Consider the following 27,823-nt stretch of genomic DNA (forward strand, 5'->3'; position numbering starts at 1 on the left):
GGGTCTATGTATAGGTATAACTGATTCACTCCTGAAACTAACACAACTATACACCAATAAATATTGATTAAATAAATAAAAAATAAAAATGCATTTTTTTTACTTCCTGGTAAGAAAAAAAATGCATATTTTCTTATTTCCTGAAAGAAAAAGAAAAAACAGAAGCACAGATATAAAGTTCCCTGATGACTCAGCAGGTAAAGAATCTTCCTGTAATGCAGGAGCTGTAGGAGACGCAGGTTCAATCCCTGTGTCAGGAAGATCCCTTGGAGAAGGAAATGGCAACCCTCTCTAGTATTCTTGTCTGGGAAATCCCATGGACAGAGGAGCCTGGTGGGCTACAGTCCATGGGGTCGCAAAGAGTCAGACACGACTGAGCACATGAGCAGAAGCAGAGATATATCTAAGGAAAAAAATTGTATGTGTATAACTCTGTAATCTCTGTTGAGTTATATTCAGTCAGTGACTTATTTGGGGGAAGAAGAGGCCTACAAACTAACTTAAAGAAACTTGACTTTTATTAACCTCTTTTGGAAGAATCAATATAAGATGGCCAGCTATAGATAGAACAAAACAGGACCCAGAGGGACCCCTACATATAAAGGAATCCCAAAGAGGAAGGCCCACCTTTGGATATCAACACATCTTCAATTAAAAGACCATCTTCAAATAGAAGAACACTGCAGGGGGCACATGTTATCCTGCATGCCACGTAGTACAGTCAAAAAGAAAAGAAAGGATGTGAGGTCTTACCTTCAAGCTGCTGGGAGCTGGGCAGAATGTGACAGTTTCTCAAAAGACCAAGTGATAGTTGAACATTTTTATATGTAAATAGGTATATCTACATATCTAGCTCTACAGAGATGTAATTCTTACTGAAAGGAGAGCAGGAGAAGTATATCATCAGTGAGGCCAAACTATGTGATACAGGACTAGAGGATGTTGGTTGAAGTCTGCAGCTGGAAGCAGCTATACGTGACTTCACATCTGAGTTACTTACTTACTCCCAGCCTCTTGCCCTTGCTGTAAAAGACAAAAATATTTGCTCCCTTCACCTAACCATGTTGTGGAGCAGGTTAAATAATAAAATACATAATGTCTTGAGCACAATACAAAATGTGATGCAAATGTTTGAGTCGTTACACAAAGAGGCTTAAACACAAAAGCATTTGTAAGTTGTTTCAACAGACTCTGAGCAAACCAGATCAACATGGGCCACTGTGGTGTATCCAGGTGGGAAAGACATGGATTTAACTAACCATGATTGAGCCATACAAACAACTTCTAAACCTGATGCAAATACATATTATTGTGATAGAGTCTAGGAGCCAGAATCGAGACTCTTGGCCAACAGTTCTCAAAGTGTGGTCCCTGGACCAACAGCATCAGCTCCAACTGAAAACTAACTAGAAATACAAACCCTTGGGTCCTTCCCCGTATCTACAGTCAGAATGGCCAGAGAAGCCCAGCAATCTGGGTTTGACAAACACTCCTGGTGATTCTGACCCACACTAAAGCTTGAGAGCCAGAATTCTCGGGGCTCAAGTCAAACAAGGATTATTAGCAACTTCACAAATGATACTTTGGCTAACATTCCTAGTACTATTCTGATGTTTAAGAAAGACTGCTCCTGCCAGAACAAATGAGACCCATTTCTCCCTTTTAATAAATGTACTTCAATTATCCATGTTTATATACCAGGAAGTTCAGGTTTATGCGTTTATGTTCTCACAGGTTAAGCAAAGTGGAATAGTGTGAACGTGTTTGGTATTTGAGGGCAGGCGTGTGCCTTGCCCACCAGTGGCTTCAGGATTTAACTCAGTGCTACCCTTGCACTCCTGAGTGTTAGCTGATTGACTGCAAAGCAAACAGTTAAGTGAGACCCTGAAGGATGAAATGCCTTGTCCAAGATCACATAGGTAGTTGGTGGCAAAGGCAGAACTTAGAGACATGGAGGAACCATCCTTGATCAACTATCCTTGGAACTAGCTGAACTCTGGCTGACCACTCCCCTCCCCTGCTAAAACCCTGAAAATACTCCGCCTTACTCCCCCAAGTTAAAACACTCCTACAGAGACAACTCTTGCCCAGAACAGTCAAACAGAGACTTATGTCATCGGTGCTCTAGTTGATTCCCCATCACAGGAACCAGCTTCTCAGACTTCTGGTCCCAGGAAGCAATGCAGTCTGCTAATCTGTGATTCTACCCCAATAGGTGGTAAAAGGCAATTAAGTTATCAGCTAAAAATAAACTTCAAGCACAAACTGTTCCACCCTACCCTCTAATCACGGGTTCTGAATTCTTAAAATCCATGAGTACGGTAAGGGAGCCTCAGGTGACACTTCAGACTTTCTGTGTGATTAAAGTCAGCATCCTCCTACGAGAAGCCTCCCAGCACTTTTGTCAATGGACTTTTTCTGGGCTAAGTCAGCAACAGCACCATCCAGTAGGTTCTTTCCTAGAGAAAGGAAGAGCCGCCACTCCTCTTATTCTCCAGGGATGTGATATAGCAAGTCCTTGGTGATTCTGGAGAACAGAAGCAGAGAGCTGACCTGGTGAGTGACGTTTCCAACCCTTCAAGTTTAACACTAGGTTGGACCCCGGGCAACACTCTCTCAAGAGTCATGACAAGCGTTCAACTGTTGTCATTCTTTCACATGAAAGGGAAAGGAGAGGGTGCCTCTGTTGGTCAATGCGACCTTTAACGAGTTAGGGTGTAAGGCATTTTCCCCATACTGGTAGCCAGGAAGGACTGGGCTGGCTGGCACATAGGCCAAGGGCCATAGAGATCCTAAGATAAGACCTCTGAACCTTGGGTTCCTGGAAACAGAGAGAATAAAAGAGAGAAACTCAAGTTCATAAATGAAAGAATGCCTGGGGAAGTGAGTTATATATAGTTAAATATCCCTCCCCCACCCTTCCTCTCTGAAGACATTTTTACAGAGTGTCTTGCATTCCTATCTTGCCTGAGTTCAGTAATCAACACAAAATCACCCCACGTGTCCTAAGTTTTCCTAAGTCCTCAGGGAAACACACTGAGCTTAGAGTCAAAAGATGTTTAATCCTCCAGAAGTCCCTAATAGCTATCTTGTCATACATAAAAGCACGACCGAATTTCAACCTTGTTATCTTATCTCAGTCCCTTCCACCCTCTCAATTTGAGGCTTCCATTACGTTTCTGCACCACTCTTCCAATGTGAGGCTAACTTCCTTACACAAGGATTTTTCTGAGATCATTCTCAGATACCATTCTTTAAGCAGCAGCATCTGATTTTCAAGTCAATATTCCTAGGTGGATGAGACTGTTAATTATCTGAGATTATTCTTATCCTTCTTCTAATAATAGAAGCTTCCAATTTTTAGCTGGGCACATAGTTACCCAGCCAGAAAACTACATTTCCCAGCCTGCCTTCTCCCTAAGTGCAGTCATGTGATAAGTTCTGGCGCGTGAGATGGAGCATACAATGAATGAGATATAATATCCAAGTCACATCCTTTTAAAAAGGAAGCAGCTTGTTTTTTACTTACTCCTTGTCTATGTTCCTGTTGGCTAGAAAAATGATGACACTGAGAAGAGCCTCTTTGTACCATGGGGAAGAAGCCACATGTTAAAAGAGAACAGAGACATCTACTGGTCCAGTAATAAAACAGATCTATTATATATAAGATAACAAGGCTGATCTACTGGCCTGAGTCCCTACATGACATCATGGAATTCAGCTGCCTGACCATCAGACTACCTGCCTGCCTACCTCTAGGCAAGACCAAAAGTCAGCAAACTATTAGCATAAATGATCAAATAGTAAATAGTTTAGGCTTGGCAGGCCATCAATCTCTGTTGCAAATACTCAACTCACTCTTGTATGAGAAAGCGGTCATAGACAATATATAAATGAATGAGTGTGACTGTGTTCCAATTAAACTACAAAAACAGGCGGCAGGTGGGATGTGGTCCATGGAGTAGTTTGGTGACCTCAGATCTACACTACCAAGAGATGGAGAAACAAAGTAATATTTTACTTGAATCACTGCATTTTGAGATCTCTTTGTTACAACTTAGCCTCAAGCAATGTACCCTGTCATCTTCCGAAATCTTGCTTCAAAGCCCACCTCTTCCAGGAAGTCCCTCGGATGTAAGGCATCAATTAGTCTTATTGTTAGTTCTTCAGATCACACTTGCTGCATAGGGTCCCCTAGCAGCCCAGGGGAGGAGAATTCCAGACTCAAATACTTATTAAACTTCAAATAAGAAGGAAACTGTTGGAATCTCCAGGTCACTTAGCAACAGCCACCTGCTGACTGCCACCTGCTGAGCCCTGGTCCAGGTTTTCTCTGCCCCCATTCCAACACACACAGGACACCACACTGCCAAAGGCATTCTGCTTGCTTTTCAAACTGAGGAATCAGAACTTACCTCGGGCATAAAAAAAGGGTCACTTTGGAGGAGGAGCACCGCCAATTCCTCTTGGTTCAGTCCAGAGAGCCCATGGTTTGTCAGGACCCTGAAGTTATCTTCTGAGAGAACCTCGTGAGAATATTTGCATAAATTCCTGGAAGAAAATAACAATGGTCAGCATTTCCACTTCACAGAAAATAAAGAAAAAGCAATCATCCAGGAAACCTTTCAAGTGAAAATCAATGCCCACATCCTTGGGTAACTAACACAAGGTTGGTCCAGCTTCAAGAATACACTTTAAAAATATAAACTGATGAAACACGTAGATAGGAAAAGAGAATATGAGGAGCTCTTCATAAATTATACACATGTATTCTTTTTGTTAAACTTTTTATTTTGTATTGGAGTATAGCTGATTGACAACATACACGTTATGCTTTAATTTATTGCAATCCTTCTTTAAACGTCTCCTCTCAGTCAGTTCAGTTCAGTTCAGTCACTCAGTCGTGTCCGACTCTTTGCGACCCCATGAATCGCAGCATGCCAGGCCTCCCTGTCCATCACCAACTCCCAGAGTTCACTCAGACTCACGTCCATCGAGTCAGTGATGCCATCTCCTCTAGTATACGTTAATTACGTAAGATGAGGAAAAAATAGCAAAGAAACTGAAATCAATTTAGTGGAAATGACTGCTCATTGAGAGGCAAATAATAATTAGGATAACACATCCTAATGACAATAAAATCAATGGGATAAAAGAATTTCACTGATCAAACTAAACTAGATGAAACTGTTCCTTGCTTTATCACTTCTATGAATGTATACCTATGTGATTTGTGACCACAAAGGAATGCAACAAGCTTGTCATCGCATATTTCAAACAACTTTACCAAGAAAGTGATAAAAATCCCCTTCACTTTAAGACTGATGATTTAGGTCTGACAGAACTTTCTGTGATGATGGACTTGTTCTATAATCTGAGCTTTCTGAGATGTAAGCCAGACATGACTAACGCACACGTGAAATATAGGTAGTAAGACTTAGGAAACTAAATTTTCCATTTCATTTCAATTAATCTAAATTTGAATAGGCTCATATGACTAGTGGCCACAAGACTGCATGGCAGAGATTTAAACATTTGCTCTTAAAAATGTGGAGGGAGCAGTAGCTTTACCATTATCACAAATTTAGAATATCCTAGGCTCCACCCCAGCTCGAGTGAATCAAAATCTGCCTTTCAACAAGACCCCCAAATCATAATCACACTGACATCCCACAAGCACTGAGTTATTAGACCAAGCACTGAGACGCTGACAGCACTGATGTTTTCATCAGACAAACATAACTTGACAATTAGCAATGTTCACCTAACAAATGTCTTCTACTTCTTAACTTATATACGTACATTCCCTATAATAACACCAACATCCTCAGATTTATGGTTTTAATAGTTGCTAATGTGATGGGATCTTAATATTTTCCAGTTTGTACAACCATTATCAAATTGTCAGGTGGTTAGGTCATGGCCAGATTTTCACTATACAACCTTTATAAACCTTTCCTCTTTCACATTATTTTCTTGAGAGTATTGCCTAAGTGGTTGGTGTTTCATTTTGATCTCCTGCTCTGCAGAAAACATGCTAGTAAATCTAGGGAGTGTGTCTCTTTCCCTCCAAGCACATTAATATAGAGTTTTATCACTTTTGCTACTTAAGTAAGAAAACAGATTCATGCTTTTAATTTGCACTTCAATTATTAGCAAGACTGAAATATTCCAAATGTAGGTTTGATGCTCATATTTCCTCTTATACTATTTGTTCATATCTTTTAACTGTTTATCTATAGATTTATAATTGTTCTTTATATTTTTAATACTAATCTGTACCAGCCTTGTTTATTTCAAATAGTTTTGCACTTTTCCCTTTTTATCAAGAACTTATTAAGCTTTCTATTGCTCAATTTTTATACAATCAGATCCTTCCAATTCACCACTTGTAATTTAGCCCACTGTTTTAATACTTGAAAACTTAATTCCTCCACCACAGCTGGATAACTATATCATTTTGTTTCACTTTTAAAAAAGATATTTTCAACTTTAAAATATCTAGAGCTTATTTTGAAAACCAGCATCAGAGGACAGACGTGCTTTATATCTTTTCTTAGTAATGTCTATTGAATGTGATTCCTTTCTTACTATTTTGTTGTCCAGAACTACTGTTTGTTAACTTTTTAGCAAATTTAGAATGCAGGGAATCCTTATTATGTTTTTATCAATTTACTATTCTGCTTTGCATCTGATATCATACAATATAAATGTTCTTTGTACCACATTTTAAATATTAACAGAATAATTTATCCTATTATCTGTTCTTTTCAAAAATTTCCTTAATATGCTCAAGTATTATTTTCTCTATAGAAACTGTATTATCGTTTTGTCAATTTCCACAAAATATCATATGGAATCTAATTTGTCTTAACTCCATACATTAGATTAGATATTATGTCATCTTACTATTTTAAATCTTCTGATTTTAGGACAGAAAATATCTCTTCATTTATTCAAGTCTTATGCTATTTTCCTTACTGAGAATTAAAATCTTTCTTTTCATAGTTCTCTTTCATTTCCCAAATATTAAACATAAATCAGTTGTCACTATTGTTTTTCGTTGTCACTGTAAACAGAAATGCAACTGACTGCAAAATTATCTTATTGAAATTGACAGTGATTTTTGTAATGTAAACACCTACATAAAAGTTATTCTCTAAGAATTGGTCTTTGAAAGTCACTATTCAAATGCTACTGTCTGTGTAAGGCATTTCTGAAACACTCTGGCATTGCTTTTGGATCTAGCTGTAGGAACCCCCAAAGAAAAGTCAGAATCAACAACCATGGCAGCTGCCACCTGAGCCCTTAAAACCCAGCCAGCCCTCCCACACTCCCTGCTTCATGCAAAAGTCAAGGGCAGGTGGTCAGGCTCTATTGACAGCCTGTATCCCAGCCATTTTCTAGGGCGTGCACTCTCCTGGTTTTCTTCACCAGGAGCCCTGGCTTTTAGTGTGTTTCTGGCACTCCCTGATAAAGCTGACATCAGCTCTCTGCTTGCTCTTGGGGTTTGTGGTTTCAGATAACTGCTCCCCCACAGCCCCCACTCCCCAGAGCCCTCAGCAGCTATGCAAAACTACACCTTATCTCTTTCCCAACCATCACGGGAGGGGGCCATCTATGAAGAGATTCTACAGCAGGAAGGGGCCCAGCCTCCACCCCAAAGCAGGAAACCCCTCCAGTACAGCTTTTACCAGACATGTGTGAGCCTCCCTACTCTAGACTTCTTACTCCCCTGGGCATTGCCGCTAATGACCCTCTCAGTCCGGAGCAGAAAATGAGCTCACTGAAACACCCCACCGCTAGGCAGCTTCTACCCTCTGGCTCAGAGATATCGGACAGGGGTAGGTGGGAGGAATTAAGAACCTTTCTTTCCTTTGAGCTTCAGTCCAGATGTTGTGGTCACAGTACCAAGACGATTGTACCTCACCTATGGCCGGATTACAGTCATACTTGAAGACCCAGCCCCTCTCCAGATTCCAGCAACACACAGCCTCGGTCTTACCTGTCTTGCACCTGCTCTGCCCTTGCCAAGGGGCAGTGGGGCACTTCCAAGGTCCTGGAAGTCAGTATTTCCTCTAAATAACTAAAGGCAACCAGGCAAGCCTATGGAGAAGCCCTCTGCCTGGAGCCCCAAGAGTCTGGGCTTTCCCAGCCCACCTAAGACACTCATGCCCATAGGAGGAGCTCAGGCAGCACACATGGTGCTGGCTGTGTCCTTGATGCTGCCTGTCTGAGGGCCCAGATCACTCTTCATTTCTCATCTCCATCCTCAGGCAAACTATTCATTCCTCTAGATTCTATAATCCTCACCTGAACCCAGCTTCAGTCAGCAGCATGTCATATCTAGCCTTGGGTTCTGACCTGCAGCTCCATCCCTGGGAGGCCCTGCTCTGTTTTCCCACATTTCCTAGACTTTTCCAAGCTTCTTAGAGGATTTATCTCCACCCTAATTTCAAAAAAGTGGGGCAGTTCTCACTCACTTATCTGGGGAGTGACTAAGACCAAGGACTTCCCAGGTGGCACTGGGAAGTGGTAAAGAACCTGCTTGCCAATCCCGGAGACATAAGAGACTCGGGTTTTATGGCTGGGTTGGGAAGATCCCCAACATTCCCCAGCATTCGTGCCTGGAGAATCCCATGGACAGAGGAGTCTGTGGGCTAGAGTCCACAGAGTCAGACACAAATGAAGTGACTTAGCCCATTTGCATGCAAATAAGACCAGAAGTACGGATGCTAACACTCATCACATAGTTTCTAAGTGACAGGTACTGGATCTGTTATTTATAACCTATGAGGAAATATTCTACTTTTTATTTTGGGAAACTGAGGCTAGGTAACATGAGAAATAAAAGGTGACTCAAATAAGAGGAAAAGCTCATCACTGAACTCAGAACTCAAGAAAATTAAAAACATAATCTGGAAAAATAAAAACAAACAGGACTGAAAATTTTCCAAACCAAAAAGAAAAAAAAGAAAGCCATGCTAGACCATCCCAGTTACTGTTCCCTTGTTGCTATTATTGTTTGGCAGCTCAGTCGTGTCCAGTTCTTTGCAACCCCATGGACTGTAGCCCACCAGGCTCCTCTGTCCACGGGAGACAAGAATACCGGAGTAGATTGCCATTTCTTTCTCCAGGAGATCTTCTCCAGGGATCGAACCTGGGTCTCTTGCATTGCAAGCAGATTCTTTACCATCTGAGCTACCAAGGAAGAATATGGTGTAGGAGGGACACAATAAATGATAGAAAATGTTTCTTGGGACTTCCCTGGCCGTGCAGTGGTTAAGACTCCATGCTTCCACTGCAGGGGGCACAGCTTCAATTCCTGATTGGAAAACTAAGATCCTGCATGCATCTTAGCGAGGCCAAAAGAAAAAATGAAACTATTTTGGGCTTCCCAGGTGATGCCATTTGGTAAAGAATCTTCCTGCCAATGCAGGAGACTCAACAGGCAAGGGTTCGCTCCCTGGGTCAGGAATATCCCCTGGAATAGGAAACGGCAACACACGCCAGTATTCTTGCCTGAGAAATCCCATGGACAAAGGAGCCTGGTGGGCTACAGTCCATGGGGTTGCAGAGTCAGACACGACTGAGCACGTTTACTTATGCTAGTCTATTTTCTATGGCAGTTGCCAGATCCATAAAGGCTATGTCTAGTACTTCATCAAGCAAATATGAACATCTAATAAATTATTTTTTAGAAAAGAAAAGAAACTGTTTCTCATGATTGGCATTGAGGAGACAAGTTCAGCAGCTGACTGATTCAACCGTCAGCCAAACCTGTCATGGTCAGGGCTTGATGGAGGTCATGTTTAGGTTTAAGATGCAGACGCTTCCTTCTCACTTTCTTCTGATCACTCTGTCTCAGTTCCAGGTCCCTAATACTGGCTACGAGGCTTTAGCCAGGAAACAGTGTGAAAATCTCCCAAGGCCTCTTGAGGTTCTCAAAACCAGTGGTTCTCAAAGTGAAGTCCTCCGATCAGCATCACCTAGGAGGCTGTCAGAAACGCAAATTCTCAGGCCCTGTCCCAGACCTACAGAGTGAGTCTCAACTTTCTAGCTCACATCAGAATCGCTGAGAAGGTTTGTTAGAACACAGATTGCTAGACACCACCCCCAGAGCTCCTGATCAGGAGGTCTTGGATAAGGGCTGAGTGTACACTTCTTACAAGCTCCTAGGTGATGCTAATGCTGCTGGACCAAAGGGCACACCTAGATAAGCATGTTCAAGGTGACCTCCTCCAACAAAAGGCTGACTCACAGCCATGGGACTCCCCACCTCCCAACACAGAAAAGAGCTCACCCATACGCCCTTATGAGCTGCCCAGGGGGAGACAAGGGTTTGCAGAAGGCTGCCTGCCCTTGGAGCAGATAAACTTCAAACAGCATGAGTTGGGATAGGAAATGATAACTTTTCTAAAAAGAGCGAAGGTGGCCTTGGGAGAGGCAAGAAGGTCTCTCAGGAATCTCAAGCCAAAAGCCTAAAAACAAATGATCTTTTCATTCTTTTCTTCCAGCCATGGAATGAAAGGTTATTTTAACCCTGGCAGGAAGTGCTCCGCCAACCACAGATGAGGTCTAGCCTGCAGAGAGGTTCTCATCCCTGGCTACACATAATAACCAACTGGGCAGTGCTGAGAAATACCTAAGCCTGGCCACACCCTCAGAGACGGTTATTTAATTTGACAAGAGGTGGGATCCCAGATGATTTCAGTGTGCAGTCAGGGCTGGGAGTTGCTGGTTGGGCCTGTTGGATGAAATTGGAAGCTAGGTTCCTGAATTAGATATTCATACGTGTGAGCTCTGGCACTTCGCAAGTCAATAAACATAGGGTCAACCCCAAACCAGACCAACGAGAAAACGATAACCTTAGGGAGAGTCTTGGTTTTACTTTATTTTTATTTTTAAAAATAATTTAATTTCTTGCTCACTCCCTCTTTTTTTTTTTTTTTTTTGGCCTGTGCTAGGTCTTCGCTACTGCAAGCGCTTTTCTCTAGTTGTGGTATGCAGAAGCCACTCTCTAGTTGTAAGGGATTCTTAATGTGGTGGCTTCTCTTGTTGTGAAGCACAGACAGAGAGCCCAGACTTCAGTAGTTGCAGCTCATGGGCTTTAGAGCACAGGCTCAATAGCTGAGGCACATGAACTTAGCTGCTCCGAGGCATGTGGGATCTGCCCAGACCAGGGACCAAACCCTTATCGCCTGCTCTTTACTACTGAGCCACCAGGGGAGCCCCAGTTTGTGTTTTTAATTGGAATACAATTGCTTTACAATGTTGCGTTAGTTTCTGCTGTACAGCCGCATGAATCAGCCATACGCATATCCTTCTTGAGCCGCCCTCCCATGCCACTCCTGTAAGTCATCACAGAGCCCTGAGCTGAGCTCCCTGTGTTACGCAGCAGCTTCTCACTAGCTATCGAATTTGCACGTGGTCGTGCATAGATGTCAGTGCTTCTCTCAATCCATCCCGCTCTCTCCTTCCCCCACTGTCTCCACACGCCCATTCTCTAGAGAGTCTTGTTTTTCAACAGTTGTTTGTATCAAAACACCTCTTCCTTTCACCTGCTCTGCTCCCCAACACCTCATGGGGGGAGGGTGGACAGAATCAAAGAGCTAGTCAGTTTGTGTAGAACACAGGAAATAGCTCACCACGATGCCAGCCAAGCGAGAAAGAAACCAAGACCTGTGAAAGATAAAAATCTAGAGAACATTAGTCTACAGAGTAAAATGGCATCAGTCAAACCAACCCTGAAAAGTATCCAAGTCATGAGACTCCTATTCTCTATATGACTATACCTCTGATGTTTGAGATTCGATTGCCAGTTACTAGAGGCAGGAATGATTCACCAAATCTGGAACTCCTAGTCGGATGGGGGAAAACCAGAGTAGACCAGCGGAGAACACAGGAGCAGTCTAAGGAACAGGGTGCGGGAAGGGAAAGGGTGGAGCCGAAGAAACGGGTCTGCTTTAACCACGACGGTGTTACCCAGAGTATACCGGCTGCAAAGATGAGGCGCCCCCTGACCGCTGACTGTGGTGAGCCGCAGGTGCAGATGGCCAAGGTTCCCAGAATGGGAGAGGCGCGGGGCGGAGGAACTGACTGTAATCTCTGCTTGTGGCGCGGGGCGGAGGAACTGACTGTAATCTCTGATTGTACCAAAAGTAAGGCAAACTGTACAGGTGCCACACACTGTAGACAAGCTCCCCAGGTTGACCTACTTCTCTGGTCCTGAGGTTCTCAAACTCTACTCCCCATTAGAACCACCCATGGCCTTTTTTATTATTATTAATAATTGTCTTTATTTATTTTGGCTGTGCTGGGTCTTGGTTGCTGTGCAGGCTTTTCTCTAGCTGCAGAGAACAGGGCCTGCTCTCTAGCTGTGGTGCGAGAGCTTCTCATTACCGTGGCTGCTTTTGTGGTAAAGCACAGGCTCTGGGGCGCAGGCTCAACAGTTGCAGTGCATAAGCTTAGTTGCTCCAAGGCATGTGGGATCTTCCCAGACTGGGAATCGAACACCCATCCCTTGCATTGGCAAGGCAGTGTCTTTACCACGGAGCCACCAGGGAAGCCCCACCCATGGCCTTTAAAAAAAACCCCAATGCCCAAGTCATACCCTATACCAATTAAATCAGAACGTCCAGGGGTAGGACCTGGGCACCAGTATCTTTAAAAGATTCCTCAAGTGATTCCAATGTGCAGCAAAAGTTTGGCATCATTGCCCTAAGTCCACATCAGGACTGAGAAAAAGCATAGCAAGTGAAGACAGTGAAGAGCAGGAGATACTATGTAGCATGTGGGATCTTAGTTCCCTAACCCGGGATCAAACTGGCCCCCCCTTGCAGAGGAAGCCTGGAGTCCTAAACACTAGACCACTAGGTAAGTCCTTGGTCTGAAACATATTAAAATTTTTTTCTCAGTGAGGGAGCATTCAAAAATCATGAATGAGGTCTCCACTTTCTTCTCCCAAACTGAGTCCAACTTTTGTGCCCCAATTTGGTTAAATTGATTTCTCACTGGACTTGAGATCTGAAGTTCTTCTTTTATTCCTTTTCTAAAACCATCTTGGGACCTTGCCAATTCTAAAGTAGTCTATAGGTAAAGATCACTGATTCTTTGTCACCCCATGGACTGTAGCTTGCCAGGCTCTTCTGTCCATGGGATTCCCCAGGCAAAAATACTGGAGTAGATAGCCATCCCTTCCCCAGGTGATCTTCCCAACCCAGGGATCAAACCCAGGACTCCAAAATTGCAGGTGGATTCTTTACCGTCTGAGCTAGCGGAGAAGCCCAAAGGTCACAGATACTAGTTTGGAAATAAATGTGGTCAGGAGCAGTAATCAAATTAGAACCTTTTTATGTAAACAAATCTATACTTAAATGTTTAATTCTGTCACCTCTACATTAAGTAAAAAGCAGAAAATATTTTGTTATCAGATTCTTTTTTAATCACTTATTTAAAATGTCAGGAAGACTCCACGGGAAGAGCACAATTAGTAACAAAGGGAACTTCCAGGGAGATTCCTCCTGCGTATATACCCTCACAAAAGACATGTAACATGCAGAAGTAAATAGCAAACTTTGAAGACATTGTGCTAAGTGAAAGAAGCCAGATACAACAGGAAAAATATTGTATGATTCCATTTACAGGAAATTTCCAAAACAGCCAAATCCATGCAAACAGAATGTGGATTAGAGGTTACAAGAGGCTGTGGAGAGGAAAGAATGAGGTGTGCCCATGGATGGGTGTGGGGTTTCTTTTTGGGATTATGAAAATGTTCTGGAACCAGAAAGTGGAGATGGTTGCACAACATCGTGAATGTACTTATTGCTGTTGAACTGTACAGTTTACAATAAAAAACAAAATACAATAAAAGCAATTACAGGCAAAAATATATTGCTAAGAGGACAGAAAAAGAACAATGCAGATAAGAAACAACTGCCAAGAATCAGACACCACGTAAGACAAACTTAAAAAACAAGCATTAGGCCATAGCAGTATTTTTCTTGGATCTGTCTCTTGAAGCAAAGGGAATAAATGCAAAAAGAAACAAATGGGACCCAATTAAACTGAAAAGATTTTGCACAGCAAAGGAAGCCATCGGCAAAATGAGAAGACAACCTACTGAATAGGAGAGAATATTTGCAAACACTATGACCAATACGGGATGAATAGCCAATGTATATAATATCCAACATATGTAAACAGCTCATACAACTCAACATCAAAACAAAATCAAACAATTTAAAAATGGGCACAACTGAATAGACATTTTTCCAAAGAGGAAATACAGATAGCCAACAAACACATGAAAAAATTCTCAGCATCACTAATTATCAGGGAAAGGCAAATCACAATCACAATGAGATAGCACTTCACACCTGTCAGAATGGTTATCATCAAAAAGAACACAAACAACAAATGTTGGCAAGGATGTGGAGAAAATGGAACCCTCATACACTGTTGGTGGGAATGTAATTGGTGCAACCATTCTGGAGAAGAGGATGGAGGTCTCTCAGAAAACTAAAAATAAAAACTACCACATGATCCATTAATTCCACTACTGGGTATATGCCTGAAAAAAGCAAAAACACCAAGTTAAAAGGATACATACCTGATATTCACAGAAGCACTATTTACAATTGCCAAGTTATGGACGAAACCAAAGTGTCCACCAACAGACAGACAGATAAAGAAAATGTAGTATACTTTGGAATACCACAGTGGAACACTGCTGCTGCTGCTGAGTTGCTTCAATCGTGTCCGACTCTGTGTGACCCCATAGATGGCAGCCCACCAGGGCCCCCCCAACCCTGGGATTCTCCAGGCAAGAACACTGGAGTGGGTTGCCATTTCCTTCTCCAATGCATGAAAGTGAAAAGTGAAAGGGAAGTCTCTCAGTCGTGTCCGACTCTTCGCGACCCCATGGACTATAGCCAACCAGGCTCTGTCGTCCATAGGATTTTCCGGGCAAGAGTACTGGAGTGGGGTGCCATTGCCTTCTCTGACAATGGAACACTACTCAGCCATAAAGAAGAACAAAATTTTGCCATTTGCAGAAACACAGAAGGACTTGGAGGACTTTACACTAACTGAAATGAGTCAGACAGAGAAAGAAAAGTACTGTGTGATATCACATATATATGAGTCTAAAAAAATACAACAGTGAATATAAAAAAAAGAAGCAGATTCATAGACACAGAGAGAACAAATGAGTGGTTTCCAGTGGGGGTAAGGGGAGGAGAAATGTAGCAGTAGGAGATACAAACTATTAGGTGTAAGACAGGCTCAAGGATATGTTGTGCAAAATGGGGAACAGGGTCAATATTTTGTAATAACTCTAAATGGAAAGAAACTTTAAAAAACTGCATAAAACCTTTAAAAAAGAAATTTTAAAACAAGCAGTATGACTTAAAAGTGCTAGAGAGTAACAATATATAAACTAACAGTATATAAACAATAAATTTATATAAACAATATATAAACTAACAATATATAAAATATGAAAGTATTGAAACCATAATGAGGTACAACTTCACATTCCTTGTACTGGCACAATTTGATGGCATCAATTGGCAAGGATGTGAAACAAAGCAATGTTCATATTTTCCTGGTGGGACTAAAACTTGGTGTGCACACCTGGAGATTTGGTATTGGCCCCTAAAACTTAAGCATGGGAATTCTGCTACTAGATACCTAGGTAACTCTTCCATGTATACACAAAGAAAGATATTCCAAATTATTAGTTTATAATAACAAAAAACTGAAAACAACCTATATTTTAATAACAAGAAAACTGATACAAAAATCATGTACATTTGTACAAAAGAAAGCATTGTTTATAAAAGAAAGAACTAGAGCAGTCCTTCTCTTAAAATGATGGGGTTTGGAGGCCCGAGTTGCTGTTGTTTAGTTGCTAAGTCGTGTCTGACTCTTTCGTGACCCCACAGACTGTAGCCCGCCAGGTTCCTTGGTCCACACGATTTCCCAGGTAACAATACTGGAGTGGATTGCCATTTCCTTCTCCAGGGAATCTTTCCAATCCAGAACTCAAGTACCTAGGCACTTAGAAGTAATTAATCAAGCTAAGAAATGGTTCAATAAAATATGTTCTCTCTTCCTAACTTGACAAACGCACTTTCATAATGACCTGGAAGGCCAAGTTCAAATTTAGAACGCTCAGACTCCTTTGAGTTCTGTGATAGAATATATTAACAGTAGAATGAAGAAAGTCAGCCCTGGCTCCCACCTCCAGCCCATCACTTCTCTTCTCCCCATCAGGCTCTGTCCCACATTGCTAGTGCCATCAGACAGAGGCGATGAACATACCAGCCTGTACATCCAAATTCCTTCTGCATGTCGGATGACACAGGGGAGAGGCCCACTCAGGCCCTGCAAATGGGCTTGGGAATTCTAGGGTTCTGGGAATCCACAGCATAGTCTAGAACGATGAGGGGGAGGGGGAGGGCCCTGGAGGGAGGCCACTGGGTCCAGATGAGCACGATTCCTTAACTCCACAGACTCCTCAAAAGGTGAGTAGGTATAGACTTGGGCTAGAACTAGGACCATACAGCAGCGGGCACAGGGCAGAAATTTGTCTTGCCCAGGCCACAAGGTGTATAGAAACAGGGCTTTGTTAGCAGGAGTGAGTCTCAAACATTAAGTTGTGCAAACAAGATGAAATAAAGCAAATATTTGCATACCCAATCACTGATGTAATCTACAGCCTTGAAAACAGGCAAAACAATCCTAAATATTGCTTAGAAATAAATGCATGTGTAGAAAGATAATAAACATGTGGGGGAAAATAAATATCAAATGCAGAACCGTGTTGTGGGATTGTAAACTGGTATGGCCATTATGGAAAACAGAATGGAGTTCCTCAAAAAATTAAAAATAGAACAACATATGATCCAGTGATCTCACTGCTGGGTGTATATCCAAAGGAAATGAAATCAGTATCTTTAAGAAATATCTGCACTCCCAAGTGGATCGCTGCATTATTCACAATAGCCAAGACATGGAGACAATCTGAGTGTGCATCCGCAGATGCATGGATAAAGAAGATGTGGTTTAGATGCACAAAATGAAACGTTATTCAATCATAAACACAAGCAAACTGCCATTTCTGACATGTGTGAAACTAAAAGACCTTATGCTAGATGAAATAAGCCAGACACAGAAAGACAAAAACTGCATGATCTCACCTGCACACGGAATCTAAGAAAGTCACACACATCAAATATGAGAATAAAATGGTAGCTGCCAGGGATTTGAGTGGAGGAGGAGGGACGTTGGTCAGAGAGTACAAACCCTCACCTATAAGAAGAAGAAGTTCTGGGTCTCTAAGGTACAGCTTGGTGACCATAGTTGATAATAAACATCGTATACTTGAGACTTGCTAAGAGAGTTGTTATTAAATGTTCTCATCATTTAAAAAAATGGGGGTAAATAGGACTTCCCTGGTGGCCTCAGTGGCTAAGACTTCCCACTCCCGACTTGCAGGGCCCTGGTTTAATCCCTGGTCAAGGAACTAGATCCCTCATGCCACAACTCAGAGTCCGCATGTCACAATGAAGATCTAAGATCCACGTGCTGCAACTAAGACCCCAGCACAGCCAAATGAATAAATAAACTTTTTTAAAATGGGGGGTAAATAGATGAGGTGATAAATAGGTTAATCAGCTTGATAGAGGGAATCACTACACAATGTATGCTGCCGCTGCTAAGTCGCTTCAGTCGTGTCCAACTCTGTGCGATCCCATAGATGGAAGCCAACCAGTCTCCCCCATCCCTGGGACTCAGGCAAGAGTACTGGAGTGGGTTGCCATTTCCTTGACAAAATACTACATTGTATATCCTAAATGTGCACAAACTGAAAGCTGTTGTGTTTACCACTAGTTATCACCTGTAAAATGAGGGAGATAATGAAAGATGATGCCATCCAACCATCTCATGGCATCACCGACTCGAAGGATGTGAGTTTGAGCAAGCTCCGGTTGGTGATGGACAGAGAAGCCTGGCGTGCTGCTGTCCATGGGGTCGCCAAGAGTCGGACACGACTGAGCGACTAGACTGAACTGATCAAAGGTGAGAATTCCGGGCTTTTAACCGGTAATATTTTGTTTCTGAAGCTGATTTGTGGATACACAGATTTTCACTGTATGTATATAGTGTCATAAGCAAATAACACATATTTAAAACTTTCATAAGAAAATAATTTTAAAATTAAAACAATGAGATACAATTGTATACCCTTCAGATTAGCACAAATACAAAGTTTGGGCAGCGGTTCCGTCCCTGGTCAGGGAATTAAGATCTCACATGCTGCGAGGTGCAGTCAAAGAGTTAAAAGGAAAAGAAAATAAAAAGTCTGATAATACCAAGTGCTAATCGTCTATAAAATCAGGAAAGTGAGACTACCAAACATGAAAATGTCAATTGGCCCCATGGTTCAGATGGTAAAGAATCTACCTGCAATGCAGAAGACCCAGGTTCAATCCCTGGGTCAGAAAGATTCCCCTGAAGATGGGAATGGCAACCCACTCCAGTATTTTTGCCTGGGAAATTTCACGGACGGTGGAGCCTGGTGGGCTACATACAGTCCATGCGGTCACAAAGAGTCAGACATGACCCAACAACTAACACTTTCAAGGTAAAAATATTTTTATTACATTGATTGTCAGAATCTGCAAAGGGTGAAGCAAACACTGAACCCAGAAATTCCATTTCCTAATGAGTTTCCGTGGTGACTTAGACGGTAAAGAACTCCCCAGACATGTGGGAGACCTGGGTTCAATCCCTGGGTTAGGAAGATCCCCTGGAGGAGGGCATGGCTACCCACTCCAGTATCCTTGCCTGGAGAACCCCATGGACAGAGGAGGCTGGTGGCTACAGTCCATGGGGTCGCAGAGTCAGGCACGACTGAGCAACTAAGCACAGCATAGCACAATGATATACCTTGGAGAAGCTTTTGCCATGAGCACCAAGAGACAAGTATCCTCTTGGCAGCATGCTTCTTTGTAGCAGAAAATTAGAAATATTCTAAAAGTCCATTATTGCAGGAATAGGTACAAATCATATGATGAAATGCTATACAGCTGTTAAGATGAATAAACTAGATCTGTATAACAGCATGAATCGATTTTCAAAACATGACACTGAGTAAAAATTCTAAAACACGTAAAGCAACACTACATTTTGTATATGAATAAAAACATAGATGAGAGGAAATTTTAAAATCATGGATATACACCAAAATCATGACTGAGGTTGTTTCTGGGGAAAGAGGTAAATGAGATGAAAAGAAAAAAAACAATAACCTTAGCGATGTTATGATTTTCATTTTATTTTAAAATAAAAGAAGCAAAAATGAAAAATGTAAATATTTATTCTGAGAGGTGAATTATAAGCTTATTATACTATATATTGTTTTATATAGTGTAGCTTTTGGAATATACTCAGAATATATAGACTTTGATGCTTGTTATACTATTCTTTGCAATTTTTTTAATTTATGGAATAATTGATTCATTCTCTTCCTATCTACCCACCCCCACCCAAAGTTTCAATTACGCAAACAGGAAAGTCACACAAACAGGAAGAGCCCAGAGGATACACCCACAGCAGCAGAAGCCGCAAAGTTAGTTGAAAGCACTCAGTCTGCTTTAAACAGTTAAACAGAAAATATGCTTACAAAAAATGTCTTGAACCTGAATTAATGAAAGATCACACTTCCTATAGCTACTTGACAATGCCAGTAGCTAAGTTAAGTTCTCCAGGGGACTGCCCTGGTGGTCCAATGGCTAAGACTCTGTGCTCTCAGTACAGGGGGCCTGGGTTTGATCCTTGGTCAGGGAACTAAGATCCTGAAATCTGCAACTAAGACCCACTGCAGTCAAGTAAATAAACAAATATTTTTTAAAAAAGAAGTTATGTAGATCTGGGTTCAACACTAACTTTGTCAGCTGTTATGTGACCTTTGGTAAAATTTTAAACAGCTCTAGGCCTGAGTTTCCTCACATTAAACTGAAACTGAAACTGAAGCAAGCCCTGTCATCAACTAAAATGTCTAGCTAAAAGCAACTTAAAAGATCAGAACTGCAGAATTTATAGGAGAAATCCAATCTATAAATAATAGTAAAACAGAGGAAAATTTATAAGGCCAGCAAAAGGCAAACAGTCCTCACGCAAACAGAGAACAGTTACTGAACTAAAGGTTAATCTCAACATGGGCATCGATTGGTCAACAGAGCCCATCACCCTGTAATCCACAAAAAAAGCCCTTAGACTCCCCTGCGTCAAACCCATCTTTTAGAAGATAAGGTTTTATAAGTTGCTAAGAAAGGGAGAATATTTTAAAACATACTTGGGGCAAAAATATATTTTCTAGGCTTTGAGGCAAAAGAAAAAGAATTCTCCAATGGTCCTTATTATGAGGACATGATTTACATTAATGGATTAAAACTTCTTAATCCTCAAACTCAAAAGTGATATATAAACAATTTAAAAATATGACTAGACCAATACACTTAAGAAATAAGACTTTATCACTCAACTAAAAAAAAGAAAAAAGACTTTCATGAATTCTCCAGAAAATCCACCCAAACTTGCATAAACTAAATTATTCCTACAGACCATATTATTCATATAGTACATATTATTCCACTTTTAAAATATAGAAAAGTGCAGGTCAACTACCCAATTGATGAACTTAAAACAGTTTTGATGTTTCAAACAACAAAGAATAATAATTATAAAGAAACAAACTAAAGTTTCTAAATGTAGTGTGGGTGATAAAACTAAGTTTCTAAATATATTAGATATATTGCAACATATTAAAACAATTATGGATTATGTCTGCACAGGTTTTATTCCCTGTAAATGCAAGTCCAAATATACAGCAGTCAGAGAAATTTGAAAACCAACTGGATATTATATGATATTAAAATTATAATTGTAAAAAAAGTGATCATTGCACTGCAGTTATATTAATAGAGTCCTTCATCCTTGGAGATACTAGAGTATTTTACAAAGCAACTAAACTCTGGCATTTGGCTTAAAATAACACATTGGTGTTGGGAATGGGGATGGGAAGGAGAGAATAAATGAGCCAAGACTGGCCTTACTTTGAAAACTGTTGAAACTATGGGTACATAGGGGTTCATCATTCTCTCCTCTCTACTTCAGCGTATGTTGAAAATACTCATAGTAAAAAAAAATGTAAAGACAAGAAGCTTACGTATTTAAAACTAAAAGCCAGCACTAACTGGTGAAGAATTTTTCACAACAAAACAGGAAAGACTACAAAGCCTTTCATCCCCGTTGTTATTTGGTAGAGCACTAGAATGTTCCTTCCTTTTTTTTTTTTTTTTTTGTCTTAATCTCTACCCTCTTTTCCTCCTTCCTGGTTTCATCTGTTACTGACTTAGATGACTTCTTCCAAACTCATACCTTCCTAAAACTCAGAAACAGACTTTCAAATTGTTGCCTCGCAACACAATAAATATCTCTTTTTAATAACAACGGAGCATATTTTGAAAATTTTGCTCTAAACAAATTTAAAAAAAAATAATCTCATCTAATCTCATCCATTTACAACCTCTGTCTTGTATGTTTTATCACACAAGTATTGGGAGTGAGAAATCTAAAGTTCTTGCTGAATATGTGCAGGCTGAGAAGTTTGAAGACCACCCACCATTTTGGACACTAAGACACCACTGACAGTTTTTAAGGAGGGAGTAAGTGTGACAAATGCTACATGAAGAAAAACAATTTAGCAGAAGTACATACAGATAGGAAAGATGGGGAGAAAGACTGTGGTCAGAGAAAATCATTCACTAATTCAACAAGACAGTCATTTAGAAGCGAGATTGAAAAGTAGGAAATAGAAAGGGAAGGCTTAGGAGTGCTCAATGAAAGGACTTACTGATTAATGGTTAAGGTAATGTGAAGGAGGAAGAAGAGGCTGAGGGGAGTGTCGGAAACCCTGCCCTGGGGGAAAGAAAATGGGTTTGACTCCGACTGGTATGATATTTAGACGCAGATACTTCTCAGACACCTGGAGATGAAGAACCTAGAGTCTACTAAACGCCTGCGGAAGTACACAAGGGAGCCATCTTTGTCAATGTGACAACTGAACCCAGTGGTGTCAGGGCTTTTGGGGAGAGAAGTGGAAGACAGGCCCATCAAAAAGGTTAACCCAAACGTTGGGGCACACCTATATTCAGGAGACAAAACAAGTGGAAACACAGAAGCGGCTGCCTGGGAGACACTGCAGCACCGTCTCAAAGTGGTCCCAAGAGTGGTTTGGTCAAAGGGTGGTTGGCCAAATGTTCAGGCCACCTTGGCGACCACGAGGAAGGATCTGTAAGCGACCACGAGGAAGGATCTGTGAGCGGACCCATCGTTGGTAACCTTGAATAGGACCATTCTGGTCCGGTGGAGCGGTCTAGAGTCAGGTATCAAAAAAGGGATAATAAGAGGGGGGAGAGAGGTGGCTAGGAATGGAGGGCCAAAGCAGAGCCCCGCAGGCGCCGCGATGGAGACAGATCCCAGGGGCCAGGCGCGCCTGGGGGTCTGGGAAGACCACACAAAAAGCCCTAGCGGGTAAGGTAGCCGAGAGGGAGAGACTTAAGTTTCCAGAGGGTGGAGGCATTTTCGGTGGTTCCCAAACCTGCCTCCAAACCCTCTAGAACCTGGCATGCCCAAAAGAAATTTATTCTTACGAGAAAAGCGAAAGTGTTAGTTGCTCAGTCGTGTCCGACTCTTTGCAACTCCAGAGACTGTAGCCCCCCAGGCTCCTCTGGCAAGAGTACTGGAGGAGGTTGCTCTGCCCTCCTCCAAGGGATCTTCCCGACCCAGGGATCGACCCCGGGTGTTCCGCATTGCAGACAGACCCTTATGGAAGTGGGGAGTTCATCGTAGTCTTCACCGGGGCAATAGCGCCCTAGCCATACTGGAGGAAAGGTCCGACGACGCTGGAGGGGAGGAAACCTCCAAGAGACAAAGCGCGGGCCCCGCGAGAAGCAAGGCAGAGGCATAGGGAGCGCGGTCCCAGCGAGGGCGCGCCCCTCCAGAGCAGCAGCCACCGTCCTCCCAGAGCCGGGACCCGGGGAAGCCGCCCCTCCCGCTCACGGCACTCACCGCTCCGACTGCGAATAGTGGCACCGGCCCAGCAGGTTGAGCTTGCAGAGGTGCAGGTTCCCGCAGGGTTTGTTGCAGTACTTGCGACGGCAGACCCGGGCTCGAGTGGTGGCTACCACGGACCGGGTGACCCCTTCCTTGCCGCCCATCTCCAACACCACGAAGCGGTCGGGCCCGGCCTCCTCCAGCACCTCGCAGAGCTGCGCCTCGGAGAGCTGCATCTCGCAGAGCAGAGCTTCCAGGGCCATGCGCCCCCCGTGGGCGCACAGGATCTTGGTGATGAAGCTGCACACCCCGGGGTCCGCCATGGCGCGCTATACTGGCCTGACCTCCGCGCGGGACTCGGCTGCCGGGAGAATCGAAACTTACTAGAGTCCCTGAGGCGGGGGGCGGGCGCCGCGCGGGTTGGGCGCGCCCGGGGCCAGCGAGCGAGCGTGCGCTGTCCGCCGCCCGTTAGCCTAGCCTGTCGGTTTCGGTTTCCGAAAAGCTCGGGTCGAGAGGCCAGATCTCACCGACCCCGGTCCCTGCGTCAGATCAAAAGCCGATCGCGACGGCTACCTCGTGCAAAGAGAGCGAACAAGTGCGGGCTTGTCTGTGGGCGACCGTGGAGACCACCGGACGGCTGCCCCCTCGTCTCCAGTCTCCTGGAGGGTCAGGTTCCCCAGCTGGGCGCCGAGAGGCTTCTTTGGAAAGAAGAGAAACTAAAAGGGGAAAAAAAAAAAATAACCTCTCGGCTCCGGCAGAGCTTTTATAAGCCAGACGAAGCGGCGAATGACGCGAGTCTTGGGAGCCCTCTTGAGGAGCCCTCTGTTCTCTACCCCACCCATCCCCGGAAAGAACGGACCCAAGAGAGCGCCTGCTCTGAGCCCCGCGCCCTGCCTCCGATATTAGCTGTTGTTGTTCAGTCTCTCAGGCCGACTCTGTGACCGCATGGACTGCAGCCCGCCAGGCTTCCCTGTCCTTCACCATCTCCTGGAGTTTGCCCAAACTCATGTCCATCGACTCGGTGATGCCATCCAACCATCTCGTCCTCTGTCGCCCCTTTCTCCCCCTGCCCTCAGTCTTTCTCAGCATCAGGGTCTTTCCCAATGATTGAGCTCTTCACATCAGGTGGCCAGAGTATTGGAGCTTCAGCTTCAGCATCAGTAATCTTCACAGCTCCACGAGTTAGATAGTATTATCCTCACTCTCCTCCAGGAAGTAATCTGAGCAAACAGCCAACAGCTGGAGCCAGAATACTACCCAAGGTTTCCCAAATCTGGCCCCCAGACTCCAGATTGAGGTCTGCCTGGCTCAGACCACTGGGTAGTGTCTGTCTCAGCACCGGACCTTCTCCAAGAACAATCATTATTGCTTTCCCGCTTTTTCACCTTTTTTTGAGTTCTTTGAAGAACCACTTCTTGACACATTCTTGCCAGTCTATAACCATTAACAGAGGTGCCCCAGGCACGGCTTAATTTCCGATAGCAATTAGTCACCGTCGGGCATACTTAGACAGATCCCAGGACTTAAGCTAGATATCCTCTCTTTGAATATTTGGACACGATCTTTTCCCCTTCGGTGGGGACTCCCTTAAGCCCGCAGAGTTGGTATAAAAGAAAAAAGTGAAAGTGAAAGTTGCTCAGTCTGTCTGACTCTTGGGGACTCCATGGACTGTAGTCCACCAGGCTTGTCTGTCCATGTAATTCTCCAGGCCAGAATACTGGAGTGGGTTCTCTTTTGCAGATCTTCCCAACCCAGGGATCGAACCCAGGTCTCCCACATTTGCAGGCAGAGTCTTCACCATCTGAGCCACTGTTTAGAGATTAAAGTGAAAACGTTTGAGCTACAGAGGATGCAGAAATAAATTTATCTGAATTTCTCTTAGTCTGAGTAAAGCAAAAGCCTCCAGAAAATGCAGCTACCTTTCACCCCGTTCCAAGGGAGTTTCCTGCTAACCCAATTGCCCTGCAGACAGAATATCCATTGCAGTTAGCATTAAAAAACCGGATAGAACCTTCCATACCCCTCTGCAGCTGCTGCTGCTGCATCGCTTCAGTCCTGTCCGACTCTGTGTGACCCCATAGATGGCAGCCCACCAGGCTCCTCTGTCCCTGGGATTTTCCAGGCAAGAACACTGGAGTGGGTTGCCATTTCCTTCTCCAGTGCATGAAAGTGAGACGTGAAATTGAAGTTGCTCAGTCGTATCCAACTCTTAGCCACCCCATGGACTGCAGGCTACCAGGCTCCTCCATCCATGGGATTTTCCAGGCAAGAGTACTGGAGTCGGGTACCATTGCCTTACCCCTCTAATGAAGTTCTAAAAAAGAAACCCTTTTGTTAATTGAGATATATAAAGTGATTTCAGGCAATTCTAGGAAGTTTCCATTATTGGAAGCTTCCCCCCACCAATGCTAAATAAATCTTTCTCTCTTTATTTTTTTCCTTTCTCTTTTTAACCTGTCTACTGCCAGTTAATTTGCAAAACCCAATGGTTGAAGAAAGTGGAGAAAACCACTAGACCATTCAGGTATGACCTAAATCAAATCCCTTATGACTATACACTGGAAATGAGAAATAGATTTAGGGGACTAGATCTGATAGAGTGCCTGATAAACTATGGATGGAGGTTCATGACATTGTACAGGAGACAGGAATCAAGACCATCCCCATGAAAAAGAAATGCAAAAAAGCAAAATGGCTGTCTGAGGAGGCCTTACAAATAGCTGTGAAAAGAGGAGAGGCGAAAAGCAAAGGAGAAAAAGAAAGATATACCCATTTGAATGCACAGTTCCAAAGAATATTAAGGAGGGATAAGAAAATCTTCCTCAGCGATCAATGCAAAGAAATAGAGAAAAACAATAGAATGGAAAAGACTAGAGATTTCTTCAAGAAAATTAGAGATACCAAGACAACATTTCATACAAAGATGGGCTCAATAAAGGACAGAACAGAAGCAGAAGATATTAAGAAGAGGTGGCAAGAATACACAGAAGAACTGTACAAAAAAGATCTTCATGACCCAGATAATCACGATGGTGTGATCACTCACCTAGAGCCAGACATCCTAGAATGTGAAGTCAAATGGGCCTTAGGAAGCATCACTACGGACAAAGCTAGTGGAGGTGATGGAATTCCAGTTGAGCTATTTCAAATCCTAAAAATGATGCTGTGAAAGTGCTGCACTCAATATGCCAGCAAATTTGGGAAACTCAGCAGTGGCCACAGGACTGGAAAAGGTCAGTTTTCATTCCAATTCCAAAGAAAGGCAATGCAAAAGAATGCTCAAACTACCGCATAATTGCACTCATCTCACATGCTAGTAAAGTAATCCTCAAAATTCTCCAAGCCAGGCTTCAGCAATATGTGAACCGTGTACTTCCAAATGTTCAAGATGGTTTCAGAGAAGGCAGAGGAACCAGAGACCAAATTGGCAACATCTGCTGGATCATGGAAAAAGCAAGAGAGTTCCAGAAACACATCTATTTCTGCTTTACTGACTATGTCAAAGCCTTTGACTGTGTGGATCACAATAAACTGTGGAAAATTCTGAAAGAGATCAGAATACCAGACCACCTGACCTGCCTCTTGAGAAATCTGTATGCAGGTCAGAAAGCAACAGTTAGAACTGGACATGGAGCAACAAACTGGTTCCAAATAGGAAAAGGAGTACCTCAAGGCTGTATATTGTCAGCCTGCTTATTTAACTTCTGTGCAGAGTACGTCATGAGAAATGCTAGGCTAAATGAAGCACAACCTGGAATCAAGATTGCAGGGAGAAATATCAATAACCTCAGATATGCAGATGACACCACCTTTATGGCAGAGAGTGAAGAGGAGCTAAAAAGCCTCTTGATGAAAGTGAAAGAGGAGAATCAAAAAGTTGGCTTAAATCTTGACATTCAGAAAACTAAGATCATGGCATCCGGTCCCATCACTTCATGGGAAATAGATGGGGAAACAGTGGAAACAGTGTCAGACTTTATTTTGGGGGGTTCCAAAATCACTGCAGATGGTGACTGCAGCCATGAAATTAAAAGACGCTTACTCCATGGAAGGAAAGTTATGACCAACCTAGATAGCATATTAAAAAGCAGAGACATTACTTTGCCACAAAGGTTCGTCTAGTCAAGGCTATGGTTTTTCCAGTGGTCATGTATGGATGTGAGTGTTGGACTATAAAGAAAGCTGAGAGCCAAAGAATTGATGCTTTTGAACTCTGGTGTTGGAGAAGACTCTTGAGAGTCCTTTGGACTGCAGGGAGATCCAACCAGTCCATCCTAAAGGAGATCAGTCTTGGGTGTTCATTGGAAGGACTGATGTCGAGGCTGAAGCTCCAATACTTTGGCCACCTGATGCAAAGAGCTGACTCATTGGGAAAGACTCTGATGCTGGGAAAGATTGAGGGCAGGAGGGGAAGGGGACGACAGAAGATGAGATGGTTGGATGGCATCATCAACTCTATGGACATGGGTTTGGGTGGAATCCGGGAGTTGGTGATGGACAGGGAGGCCTGGCGTGCTGTGGTTCATGGGGTCGCAAAGAGCCGGACACGACTGAGCAACTGAACTGAATGACTGGATTCAAATTGGAATAGGAAAAAGGTTTTCCTCCCAGCACCCCTGAGTGAAACGTCATTGATCAGACAAGTCATAAGGCTTTTTTTTAAATGACAGAATTCAGTAGTCTAACTAAAAATTCT

General features: G+C 43.0%; 1 protein-coding gene across 1 annotated transcript in view; it reads right to left on the reverse strand.

The window, feature by feature from the left end:
• ZC3HAV1 (zinc finger CCCH-type containing, antiviral 1) overlaps nt 1-23,450 on the reverse strand; it is a 48,039-nt gene extending 24,589 nt beyond the window's left edge. Inside the window, exons 1-2 of the mRNA XM_052639022.1 lie at nt 23,143-23,450; nt 4,416-4,551 (exon numbers count right to left, since the gene is read on the reverse strand). Of these exons, the coding sequence (XP_052494982.1) occupies nt 4,416-4,551; nt 23,143-23,450 (444 nt within the window). The remainder of the gene's footprint in view (nt 1-4,415; nt 4,552-23,142) is intronic.
• Between the last annotated feature and the right edge of the window lie 4,373 nt (nt 23,451-27,823).

Source organism: Budorcas taxicolor, chromosome 4, assembly GCF_023091745.1.
Source record: "Budorcas taxicolor isolate Tak-1 chromosome 4, Takin1.1, whole genome shotgun sequence".
Lineage (NCBI taxonomy): Eukaryota > Metazoa > Chordata > Mammalia > Artiodactyla > Bovidae > Budorcas > Budorcas taxicolor.